The sequence below is a fragment of the Drosophila nasuta genome, chromosome 3 (genome assembly GCF_023558535.2).
Source record: "Drosophila nasuta strain 15112-1781.00 chromosome 3, ASM2355853v1, whole genome shotgun sequence".
NCBI classification, from domain to species: Eukaryota; Metazoa; Arthropoda; class Insecta; order Diptera; family Drosophilidae; genus Drosophila; species Drosophila nasuta.
Genome location: NC_083457.1, coordinates 20,181,397 through 20,195,078, shown reverse-complemented (window position 1 = coordinate 20,195,078; position 13,682 = coordinate 20,181,397). Strand labels below are relative to the sequence as shown.

At 46.3% G+C, this 13,682-nt stretch overlaps 1 protein-coding gene across 1 annotated transcript in view; it reads left to right on the top strand.

The window, feature by feature from the left end:
• The window catches only part of LOC132793314 (low-density lipoprotein receptor-related protein 1), a 78,171-nt gene extending 64,771 nt beyond the window's left edge, over positions 1-13,400 (top strand). Inside the window, 12 exon segments of the mRNA XM_060803122.1 lie at positions 293-588; positions 657-1,012; positions 1,930-2,147; positions 2,149-2,196; positions 2,260-5,005; positions 5,939-7,976; positions 8,034-8,420; positions 8,849-9,662; positions 9,723-10,287; positions 10,816-12,136; positions 12,194-12,320; positions 12,378-13,400. Of these exon segments, the coding sequence (XP_060659105.1) occupies positions 293-588; positions 657-1,012; positions 1,930-2,147; positions 2,149-2,196; positions 2,260-5,005; positions 5,939-7,976; positions 8,034-8,420; positions 8,849-9,662; positions 9,723-10,287; positions 10,816-12,136; positions 12,194-12,320; positions 12,378-12,530 (9,069 nt within the window). The 3' untranslated portion in view covers positions 12,531-13,400.
• The last annotated feature ends 282 nt before the right edge of the window (positions 13,401-13,682 follow it).

The following is a 13,682-nucleotide window of genomic DNA, read 5'->3' as shown; positions in this document are numbered from 1 at the left end:
GAGTTGATGATGACTACCAAAAGGAATTACCTGTTGCAGTCTTGACTTTATTAAGATAGATACAAATTCAGAAAGATGTATTTGTTCGTTGTATAATATGGAACTATCATACTCATACAATAGATTATTAGGACTTTTGGATAGTATTGGATCTAGCTAGAATAATAATTTATATATCATTAGTGTCACTTAAGCTGCATACCATATATTCAAATTTAAAACTAGAATCTGATATATTTATAATGTATTGCAATGCATATTTGTTTTTAATTACATTTCAAATTTGCTGCAGCATGTGGAGCCGCAACGCATAGATTTCCTGGTGGAGGACAGTCACATCTATTGGTCGGACATACAACAGAATGAGATTTGCCGCGCTGGCATATCGAGTGGCCTCATTGAGCCCATCATCAATACGAACATTGAGAAGCCCTATGGGTTTGCCATCGATTGGATAGCCAAGCACATGTATTTCTCCTCGGGCCAAACAGTTTGCACAATTCTGGTGAGCAGCCTGCAGGGTGAATACACAACGCCCATTCATGAGAACCTCAATATGGTGGACAGCATTGCTCTGGATCCGGCAAAGTAATGTATTATTTTCCAATCAATTAAATGCACAATTAACATTTGGTTTTTCACTCTTTTTGACACAGTGGCAAAATGTATTGGATACACTCGTCGCAGGAAAACAAATTGTGGCAACTGGAACAATCGAATCTCGATGGCTCCGCACGCCAAGTCATTCATGAGCAGAACAACACAATACAGAGTCTGACCATGGATTTTGATTCACAGCGCGTGTATTATGCGTACGATAATTCGGGCATTGCATACTACGATATACCCAAAAATGAGACTCATCTGGTGCTGGTGTCCAGTGTGATTACAGCGATCACTTCGCTCACCGTGTACAATGGCACACTCTATTTTCCCGAGAACATCCAGAGCGCCATCATGCACTGCGAGAAGGAGGCGTGCCAAAATTTGTCCTATCTTCGAGTCAATACAAGTATGTGTAAATGAACAGAACATTTTATGAACCCACTACCTATGACTAGCCATGATATTAACATATAAGAAAAAGCATGTGACAGTCAGGGTCTAAGGGTTATAGGTTTTAAAGACGCTAAAATTACTCTTTGTTTTTTACCCATATCGAGTTTGTGATAGAATATGGACATGCCTTCTTTAGATAATGTCAAACGTATTCTAGATCAAGCGAGCTCAAAAGGCTTTTTACATTTATCTGTGATGTAATCATACAGTCACAATCGTATTCATACTCATTACCCTTAGGGTAGAAGGATATTATTACTTTGTGCATTTTGAAAAGTTATGTGACAGGTCGAAGGAGTCATCTCTTACCCCATAAACTATATATGTATATTCTTGATCAGAGCTAAGACGATATAGTCATGTCCGTCTGTATATCTGTCTGTCTGTATTAAACACTGTATCTCAGAGACTATAAGAGATAGCATTTGTTATGTTTGCACGCATATCAAGTTTGTTTTACATTTTTTGCCAGGGCCGCTGAAAATGGGTATCTCACATCCAAGCTAACTCGAATGTAGATTTCTTACTTGCCTTTTGGTAGGTTTTGCAGTCATAATAGTATTGTAGCCGCTTATATACTTTCTACCAAACCTGAATATATGGTATATGGTTTGTTCTCAATAGCTTATTTTGAATGTAATAGTATTCCGTTATACCACATATAGGTTTGTAGCATGTATCTTACATTCGAGCATACTTGACAGTATCTTCCTTGCTTGTTGTCTTACATTTAGTGGACAAATTATCAATACTTAAAAAAAGACTAGTATACCTAAATTGAGTAGCGGGTATTTCACATTCGAACAGACTCGACTTGACGGATACTTTCGTAGTCCTTATTAACTTTTATATTTTTCTTCGCATTTACAGAGAGCATTCAGAGCATTAAAATGTTCTACGCCGAGGCCCAAACTGGCACCAACACCTGTGCTGGACCATTGCGCGGTGGCTGCGAGCAGCTTTGCCTGGCCACATCGGCCACAGATCATGTGTGTCGATGTGCACTGGGCTACGATGTGGAGCCGAATAATCCCACACGTTGCATAGCACGCGCCGAGTTCATATTCTATTCCATCGATGTGCTGCAGGGGGGTAGAGATGATTGATCCCACAGAGCAGTTTGAGCCACCCAAGCAGGTGAGTTGCATTACTAATTAGATTTAAATTGACACACTGATAACTATGATTCTTGCTTTGCAGGCTCTTTTGCCCATACCACGCGTCAGCTTGGCCAACTATATTGAGTACCATGCGTCCACGGATATGCTGTATTGGGGCGACAATGATCTGGGCACCATTACGCGAGTGCGTCGCGATGGCACGCAGCGGAAAACCATACTGGAAGCCATCAATTTGGCTGGCTACAAACAGCACGATTGGCTCGGTGGCATTGCCATCGATTGGATCGCTGGCAACATCTACTGGAGCGATGCCAAGCGTAATGTGATTGAGGTGGCTCGCCTCGATGGTAGCCATCGCTATGTGGTCGTCTCGCATGTGGAGAAACCCAGTGTGCTGGCTGTGGATCCGTTGCAGGGACTGCTCTTCTATGCCAGCCAAAATCATATTGGACGCACCGGTCTCGATGGCAGCCAACCATTTGTGCTGGTCAATCAAACGCATCCCAGCTGGGCTGTGAACAGTCTGATTGTGGACATGGATGCCACCAAGGTGTACTGGTGCGAAAGGTATCCAGATGCCATCATGAAGGTGGACTACGATGGCAATCTGCGTGAGATGCTCTTGAATGATACGCAGAGCAAACCTGTTGCTCTGGCCATGCTTGGAGATTACATCTACTGGGCGGAAAACAAATACAATGAGGGTTCCATAAAGGTGGCACCCCTAACCAATCTCTCTAACTCACGTCTCATACTCAAGACCAAAGAGGATGCCATCAATGATCTCAAGATCTACTCAAAGCGTGTGCAACATGGCACCAATCCGTGTGCCCAAAGTAATGGTGGCTGCGAGCAGTTGTGCCTCTTCAACGGCACCAGCGCCATTTGTGCATGCTCCCACAGTCGCCTGGCAGCGGATGGCGTCAGTTGTGAGCCCTACGACAACTTTCTGCTCTTCAGCTATCGCAGCAACATCGAGAGCATCCACATGACGGAGCATGCGAACAAGAACTGGCCGGTGCAGATCATAACGAATGCCACCTTGATGCGTAATGTGATTGCCATCAGCTACAACTACGAGGAGCAGTTAGTTTACTACTCGGATGTGCTACAGAGCACCATCAATCAAGTACACTTCAATGGCACCGGCCAGCGAGTGCTGGTCACGCAGCAGAAACGTGTCGAGGGCTTGGCCTACGACATGGTTAACGAGCAGCTCTTCTGGACATCCAACAACGATGCAGCCATACGCAGCTTGGAGCTGGTGCACCTTACTCCGTCGGCTGAGAAGAATTTGGAGCATGTGAACAATGTGCTCAGTCTGCACAGCAAGGACAAACCACGCGGCATTGCTGTTGAACCCTGTTTGGGCATGATCTACTGGACCAACTGGAATGAGCAGTCGCCGAGTATACAGCGTGCCTATTTGACGGGCTATGGCGTCGAGCGCATTATACACACGGACATTAAGATGCCGAATGCGCTGACGCTGGATCTAGAGCAGCAGCAGCTTTATTGGGCCGACGCGCGGCTGGACAAGATCGAGCATGCGAACTACGATGGCACCAATCGCGTGGTGTTGGCACACACAACACCCAAGCATGCCTTTGCCATGGCCGTGTACGGGGATCTTTTGTTTTGGACCGATTGGGTGCTGCATGCGGTGGTGCGTGCCAATAAGTACACCGGCCAGGATGTGCTCTTCTTGCGGGAACAAGTGCCCCAGCCCATGGGCATCATTGCGGTGCAGAACAGCAGCATCAACTGCGATGCGAATCAGTGCAAGATACTCAACGGTCTCTGCGAAGATGTTTGCATTCTGAACAAGGACGGACTGGCCAAGTGCCATTGCACTCAGGGCGTGCTTGCGCCGGATGGACGTCGGTGCATTGCCGCCGCGCACACGAATTGCGGCAAGTCGCAGTACAATTGTCATTCGGGCGAGTGCATTCCGCTGGAGCTGACTTGCGACAATGTGACGCACTGTCTGGATGGCAGCGATGAGCTGCGCAACTATTGTGTGATCCGACAGTGTCCGGATAGTCACTTCATGTGCCAGAATCATCGTTGCATTGCACTCGATCAGACCTGCGATGGCATTCAGCAGTGCGGCGATGGCAGCGATGAGTCTCCTCTGCGCTGCAAGTGCCAGGCCGATCAGTTCCGTTGTGGAAGCGGGGAGTGCATCTCACGGCACTTTATGTGCGACAACATGCGCGATTGTCGCGACTTCAGCGATGAGAAGCACTGCACCCAACGGACTTGTGAGCAGGGCGACACTTTGTTCGAGCACTGCGCGAATAGCACCATTTGCATCATGCCCAGCTGGCGTTGCGATGGCGAAAAGGATTGCCCCGATGGCACCGATGAGGTGGGATGTCATATAGCGAATCGCACCTGCGCCGTTGGCCAGTTCCGTTGTGCGAATGGACGCTGCATTGCGAGTGCCTGGCGATGTGATGGCGAAAACGATTGCATGGATGAGGTTGGTGAGATGGGCAGCGATGAGTTGAACTGTCGCCTCAGCTGTCAGGTGAATCAGTTTGCCTGTGATCACAGCTGCATACCCAGCAGCTGGCAGTGCGATGGCAAAAGCGATTGCGCCGATGGCAGCGACGAGGGTCCGCAGTGCCCCAGTCGTCCTTGTCGGGCGCATTTGTTCCAGTGCAAGAGCTCGGGTCGTTGCATACCCCAGAAGTGGGTGTGCGATGGCGAGCCTGATTGCCCTAGCAGTGGAGATCAAGGCGGCGAGGATGAGGGTTCCCAATGTGGCGGTGTTGCGCACATTCCCGACTGCCAGCCACCCGCTTTTCTATGCTCCAGTGGTAAGTAGTTGTCGATATTGCAGCTTATTTATGTGAAAGGCAAAAGTGCTTATAATTTAAGTACGACCTTATGCGACCTTTTTAATCTATTTGTCATTTAGTTAAAAAAATCTCGATTGATTACTCTTTAAAATTGTATATGATTCTGAAGAGATTAAAGAGTACTCACCGCGGTGTACTGAAGACACAACGTTTATCAATACCAATTACCGAAGAAGAATTCAAAGTAAACAAAAACCAAAGTCACAAAACCATAGTTTTTAATTGGGCTGAGCTGACAACATGAGTAGATGTATCTTAGTCATCTTAAAATATAGGAATTCATTTGGGATGCTCTAATATGACAATCCTACCATAGAACGACGATTTTGAGCTCATCCAACATGCAATTTTAAAATCAAGAAATCCCCTTAACTCGTCAATTTTTGAATAGAGGAAGTCATTTGAGAAGGAAGCTGAAACGCCATCATCATTGATTTTGTGAAAAAATGCTCCTAAATGAATGAATGTAAATGCATAAAATAAAGTTTTTATGGTGTCATTTATAATTTCAAATGGTTACTTTTGTCTTCATAATACATAATCTGTAGATAATAGATAATTATACTGCTTAATATGTCTCTTAGCAAGAATTTGCTAGAGATACGTAAATATAGTTTTCAGTCGATACTGAACTTGTTTAGTATTTGATAGCAAGCATATATTTGTGTTGATACCATTTGTTTTGTCTTTGAATATGTATACTTAAGGGACAATTGGGTATTAGAAAAATAATGAAGCACACACAAGTATTTACCGAATAAAACTGCATTTTGTTTTCATTTTCACTAGCTTAATAATTATGCGATTGGGAAACATCCCTTTTCGTCTGGTTGAAATAAGATGCGATCCACACATTTTGTTTTAATTATTAAATTTCCTTCTTTTTCGTAGGCCTTTGTATCGATTCGCATTACGTGTGCGATGGCGACGAGGATTGTCCGGGTGGTGACGATGAGTACGAGGGCTGTGAGCCTGCCTTTCCGCCACACGCCTGCCCGGGAGGCGCACAGATGCACGAGTGCCACGACGGCAGCTGCGTCTTCAAGAATCAGACGTGCAACGGCAAACCGGACTGCGCTGATGGCTCCGATGAGTTGGACTCGCTCTGCGCCCACACACGCACCTGCAATGGCACCAACGATTTCCGCTGCAAGAACGGCGCCTGCATCAGTGCGGATCTGTTGTGCGACAGGCGCAACGACTGTGCTGACTACTCGGATGAAGCGCTGTGCAATATGAATGAGTGCTTAATACCGGATATCTGTGAGCACGAATGCATCGACAAGGTGGTGGGCTATGAGTGTCGTTGTCTGCCCGGTTTTAGATTGTTGCCTGGCAGCACGCATCTCTGCACGGACATCGACGAGTGCGATGAGCAGCAGCCGTGTTCGCAGACCTGCATCAATACCCATGGATCGTACAAGTGTCTGTGCGCCAAGGGCTACGAGCTGCGGGATCATCATACGTGCAAGTCAACGAGCAATGTGACCATGAAACTGATATTCTCCAATCGCTATTACATACGGCAGGTGAATCACACGGGCAACGGTTCCATATTGATACACTCGCTGTCCAATGCGGTCGCCTTGGACTTTGATTGGGACAGTCAGTGTCTGTATTGGTCGGATGTGACCAGCACTGTGGGCACCATCAAGCGCCACTGTTTGGTAGAGAACAAGACCCAGACGCTGCATCAGGCGATGCTCAAGAATCCTGATGGCCTGGCTGTCGATTGGGTGGCTAAGAATCTGTATTGGTGCGATAAGGGACTGGATACCATTGAGGTCTCGCAACTGGATGGCAGGTACAGGCGTGTGCTGATCAACGAGCAGCTGCGCGAGCCTCGTGGCATTGCCTTGGATCCGTATCATCGCAATATTTACTGGTCCGACTGGGGCGACAATCCACACATTGGCAAGGCGGGCATGGATGGCTCACAGCCCCGGATGATCATACGCGAGAATCTGGGCTGGCCAAATGCGCTGACCATCAGCTTTGAGACGCAGCAGCTGTTCTGGGGCGATGCTCGCGAAGATACGATATCTGTGAGCGATCTCGATGGCAACCACACGCGTTTGCTGCTGTCGCGCAGCATCAATCCGCAAATCAATCTGCATCACATCTTTGCCATTGCCGTGTGGGAGGATCGCATCTACTGGTCCGACTGGGAGACCAAATCTATTGAGTACTGCAGTCGCTTCGATAGTCGAAACTGCTCCACCCTGATCACCACCATACATCGACCCATGGACTTGCGTGTCTATCATCCGTATCGTCAGCAGCAGCCTATCAGCGGTAATCCTTGCCTGAAGGCCAACTGCTCAACCCTGTGCCTGCTCTCGCCCGAGGAGCCCTACTTCAAGTGCGCCTGTCCCAACAACTTTGTGCTCGCCGACGATGGACGCACGTGTCGGGCCAACTGCACGGCGGCGCACTTCGAGTGCATCAACACCTACAAGTGCATTCCCTTCTATTGGCGATGTGACACGCAGGACGATTGCGGTGATGGCAGCGATGAGCCGGACTCCTGTCCGCCCTTCCACTGCGAACCGGGACAGTATCAGTGTGGCAACAAGAAGTGCATTCATCCGTCGGCCATCTGTGATGGCGCCAATCAGTGTGGCGACAACACCGATGAGCTCAACTGCGATAAGTTCACCTGCTTTGAGAATCATCTGAAGTGCGAGGCAACCGCAAATAGCTCGGCCTTCTGTGTGGATAGCGTCAAGCGTTGCGATGGCGTACAGGATTGTCCCGGTGGCGAGGATGAGGCTGGCTGCACTCCGCTCGTCTGCAAGAAGGATCAGTTCCAGTGCAGCAACAATCGCTGCATGCCTTATGTTTGGGTCTGCGATGGTGACATCGATTGTGCCGACAAATCCGACGAGGCCAATTGCGATCATGTTTCCTGCGGACCCAATGACTTCCAGTAAGCTCAATCATTATATTCTATCATCTTGTATTTATTTATTTGATTTGCTTGCAGATGCAATTCGGGTCGCTGTATACCTTTGGCTTGGCGATGTGACGATGAGGAGGATTGCCCCAATGGGGAAGACGAACCGCCCAGTTGCCACACCTCTAAGGCCACCTGTGATCCCACCTACTTCAAGTGCAACAACTCCAAGTGCATTCCCGGCCGTTGGCGCTGCGATTACGAGAACGATTGCGGCGATGGCAGCGACGAACTCAATTGCCAGATGCGCAACTGTTCCGAGAGCGAGTTCCGCTGTGGCACTGGCAAGTGCATCAAGCACGACTTCCGCTGCGATGGTGAGATCCATTGCGACGACAGCAGCGATGAGATCAACTGCAACATCACCTGCAAGCCAAACCAATTCAAATGCGCCGCCTTCAACACATGCATTAACAAGTGAGTATGAATACTAGTAACATACATGATGAAATTGCTTTTTGAACTTTACTAGTTAAATTTATTAGAGGATTATTTTTAGTTAATTTCAATTTACCACGAAAATGATAATTCAATTTCTTGTTGATTTTACAAATTGACACCAAAGCTTTTCTATTCGTAAGCATTGGATACAATATATTAAATTCATATCATGTCAATTAAGTTTTATGATGTAGGCAATAAATGCATTAATCATTTGGTAGTAATGATTAGGAGAATGTACATATATTTAATAGCAGATAGAATTCAAATTATCGCAAAATAAGTAAATCTTTGGATTTGCCAGAAAAGATCAGATCATGATAGTTAAGACTTACTTTGTTACCCATCAAAAGACTTCTTTATTTTCATATATAATTTTTCAATAATTTTAAATCAACTCACAGGCAATATCAATGCGATGGCGATGACGACTGTCCCGATGGCTCCGATGAGGTCAACTGCACATGTCCGCCGGATCACTTCAGCTGCGGCAATGGCAAGTGCATAATGTCCCGCTGGAAATGCGATGGTTGGGACGATTGTCTGGATGGCAGTGATGAGAGCTTTGCAACCTGTGCCCACGTTCATTGTCACTACAATGCCTTCAAGTGTGCTAATCTGTTGTGCATACGCAAGTCGGCGCTCTGTGATGGGGTCAATGATTGTGGCAACAATGAGGACGAATCGGATCAGGTGTGCGCTGCGTTGCCCAAGTGCCGACATGATCAGTTCCAATGCGAGAATAATGATTGTATCTCAAAGAACTTCCGCTGCGATGGGCAGTACAATTGTGTCGATGGCTCCGATGAGACGAATTGCCAGCCACCGGTTTGTGGCTTTGGCACTTGTTCGCAGATTTGCATTGAGAAGAAGGCGGGTCACTATAATTGCAAGTGCACGGCTGGCTATCACAAGGGCATACCGAAGAATGCGACTTGCTTGGCCTCGGGACCCGATCAAATACTACTGCTGGCCTCAGAGCAAGAGTTCCGCTTCATATTGCCCGCCAAGCAAGAGGGCACAACTGTGGTGGGATTCTTCCAGACGGATAGCTTAAAGATCGATGTGTTCGACATTCTTATTCGGCCGAAGGATACGCTGCTCTTCTGGATTGACTCGCATCACGGCAAGGTGCATACCATGAAGATTGCCACGCCCCACGTCGAAGGTGTGGGCGTAAGAGTGCGTCGCGATCTCAAGGAACTAACTGCTTTTAATGTAAGTATGCACCAAAACTTTATAAGGCTTATCAATAAATGGTTTTTCTCAATTCTATAGATACCCGATCTGGATGATCCCAAGTCGCTGGCTGTGGATTGGATCACGCAAATGGTGTACATCATTGATTCGCGTCACAACGAGATTATTGCCACCGACATTGAAGGCAAGAAATACATTTCACTCGTCTCCACGGGCATGAATCCAACGGACATTGTGCTGGAGCCGGAATCACGTGTGATGATTTGGTCAACGCTGGAGAATGGCATATTGGTGGCCTCGCTGGATGGCAGCAACAAGAAGAGCCTTGTGGAACGTGATGTTGGCTGGCCAATTAGTCTCTCGATTGACTATCCCACGGGTCGCTTGTATTGGGCCGATTACCGCAAGGGCACAATTGAAACGTGTCGTCTCAATGGCAAAGATCGCAATGTTGTGCGTCGCTTTGGCACTCGCGAGAAACCACAGAAGATTGACGTCTTTGAGGATTATCTATACATCAAGCTATACGACCAGAGCATCATCAAGATGAACAAGTTTGGCAATGACAACGGCACCTATTTGCTCAAGGGCTATCGCTCCTCGGACATTGGCATACTGCATCCCATGAAACAGAATCGCAACAGTAAGTTGAAATCTCCTTTTAATTCGATGTATAAAGGGTAAAGGTAGTTTACTGCTAAATTACATAAGAAACAGAGTCCATAATATATTCTTTAACTTTTATAAGACCCGCTAACCATAGGAGAGAAGTCTTAATTGCTTTTGCAGACAATCTGGTATATTTTGCACTCTATGAATGTAGTACTGTATCAAAATACGATATTTAAGATGATATAGATGTGACCTATGAAGGTAGTACTATACCAATATCCGATATTCAAGATGATATAGATGTGACCACCTATCTGTGTCTATTAACTAGACTTCAGACTCTACATAGTTCTGACTTCAGACTTACCTCAAAAAGGATAAGAGCTAGGACTAACAGACCTTAATTTGTAATGCAATCATATTAATATTTCGAATGGATAGTAATTTGGTAGTTATTCAAGAGTAGTTTCCTAAGGATTCCACTTTAACTTTTTATAAGTTGACTTACTCAAGTCTGCCTTTCTTTTTCGCTTATTAACTTCTCTTTTGTGTTTTGCAGTCAGCAATCCTTGTGCCAAGGAACCTTGCAAGGGATCCCCAGCGCTCTGCATACTCTCGACGGAATCTGTCACTGGCTACACCTGCAAGTGTCCCAACGAGTATGTGATGACCGACGAAGGCATTTGCAAGTCACACGCCGAGATACCCAACTACTGTCCACTCATGTGCAACCTGGGCACTTGTCAGCTGGTGAATCATGTGCCCAAATGCATTTGTCAGCCGCAGTTTGAGGGCGAACTCTGCGAGCATTATCGCTGCTCCGGATACTGCATGAACTATGGCCACTGCACGGTGGCGCCACAGCTGCCAGGATTGCAAGAGCCACCGCCGCTGAAGTGCACTTGCCCGCCCAACTGGTCGGGACCGCGTTGCGAGACTTCTGTGTCAGATTGTCAGAGTCGTTGCCACAACGGTGGCTCGTGTCTTGTATCCGAGACGGAAGGCATGAAGTGCAGCTGTCCAGAGATGTATGTGGGCGAGCAATGCGAACACTGTCTGAACATGACCTGTGAGAATGGAGGCATCTGTCGGGAGACATTGACAGGCGCACCACAATGTGAATGCCCCGATGGCTTTACGGGCAAGCGCTGCGAGTTCAATGAATGCGCTGACTTTTGCAAGAACGGCGGCACCTGCAGCATTGGTGGTAAAGGACAGAGACAATGCAAATGTCCTAGTGGCTACTATGGGGAACACTGCGAAGCGAACTCGTGTCGGGACTTCTGCCAGAATGGCGGCACCTGCATGGATCGTGGCCACCGGTTGACCTGCACATGTCCAACGCGATACATTGGCGATCGTTGCGAATCGGATCTGTGTCAGACTTCGATGCCGCCGCGATTCTGCGATATGTCGCAGCTGCCACCGCGTGATCCCTGCACTGGCATCATTTGCCAGAACTCTGGCACTTGTCATGTGATTAAGGGCGTTGCCATTTGCAATTGCACGGATCAGTGGAATGGAGAGTTTTGCCACAAGCCTGTGGGCGATGACAATCCCTGCGTGAATCACTGCGCCAATGGCGGACTCTGCCATCTGAACGAATATGTGATGCCGCGATGCACTTGCATTGGCGAGTGGCAGGGGGAGTACTGTGATAAGCCGCCGCATTGTGTCGGCGAGTGCAGCGTCTGTCGTCCCGGCAGCTCCATCAACGAGTGCTTGTGCGACAACAAGCGTGTGGTGCCCTGTTTGGGTGAGAGTGCAGATGCGCTGAGTGGCGAACAGGAGTCGGGCAGTCTGCTCTCTGTGCTTGCGGTCATACTGGCAATCACCACCATTCTCCTTGCCTTGTTTGGCGGCGCTGTTTACTTACTCAAGTGAGTTGCTGAATCATTAAAAGTATTCTATATACTCATTTCGTTTTGCTTTTGCAGAAAACATCGCATTGCGCAGCCATTCTCGCATGCTCGACTCACGGACAACGTGGAGATCATGCTCACCAATCCCATGTATCGTGGTGACGCCGACGAAGCGCCGCCATTCGCACACGAAGATGATAAGGTAAGAAAAGATAATCCACTAACATGTCTCGATACTGACCTCTATGCTATTTTGCAGGGCAACTTTGCCAATCCCGTGTACGAATCGATGTACGCCGATGCCATAGCGGAGCCAGCCAGCGTGGAGATTGCGCTGAGCACAGCTCCCGATGAACGCAAGGGTCTGCTGCAGCATACGCACGACGAGACGCATACACCGGACATACTCTGATGATTGGGACGTGTTAGCCAATCGGATCGTGAGCTGTGCTAAGCGCAGCTCATGTCGACACACACATACTCCAAAATTGATATCCAAAATCGAACACGTAATCCAAATCCAAAACTGACTTCAACACGAACAATGGACTGATAGCGTAGCCATATTACGAATTTTGTAAACGTTTTGTATACATTTTGTTCCCTTTACTTTTCTTGTTGTTGTAGATGGGGTTAGGGGCTGGGAAAAGGAGGGAGTGGGAAAGGGAAGGGAAGGGAAGAGGAGACCAAGAGGGGGGCCGTCCATCCAAAGAGCGCTTAGTCTTATTTGCAACTCAGGCAGCTCCTTGTGCTCCAAGTGTTATGTCCTTAATATTGATGTCCTTATACTCATACACACGTAATCCTTCTTGTCATTTCTGCTTAAGCGCCCTTTATGTAATTGTCGCAAAGTTTACAAAAATTTGCCTTCCTCTTTATATAATGATTTTAATTTTATACAAAACATTTTTGTGCATTTGTAAATTTGTGTAGTTCGTAGACTTAGTTGAAGTTCACGTACAGCTAATGGAAAATTTTGTAAATATTTTATAAATTTAACGCCCAGTGTGGCAGCCTAGTTAACATTTAAAAAAACCAAGCACTAAAAACCCTTTGCCAATTAGTGAAAAATCTTAAATTAAAAACACAAAAAAGAAAGCAAAAACTTAGAAGCAATTAGCAAACGATTGCTAAAGGAAAACTCAACTTTTTAAAGTGACCAACAGAAGAGAGAAATGCATTTAAAAATAATTTAATGAGCACACTACAAAATCTACATTCATATAAATTAAATTAACGCACAAATCGCAAAGAAAAAAACACTATAAGCAGTTACTGATACCGAACGAAATCGCATGACAAACGATATAACGAACAAATTGCTTAGTTTAAATAACATAAGGTACAATTAAAGGATATATCTTTACATTATACACAACAACTATATACATACATATATTATTATTATTACATAACATTTATTTAGTTTGTCACTTTTTAAAGCAATCGAACAAATGCAATTTCCTGTATAAAACAAAACTAATGCTCAGACAAAAGCCAAATTTTAATAAAAAACAAATACTATGTAAAAATCGAAATAATAATACATACACAATAAAACATA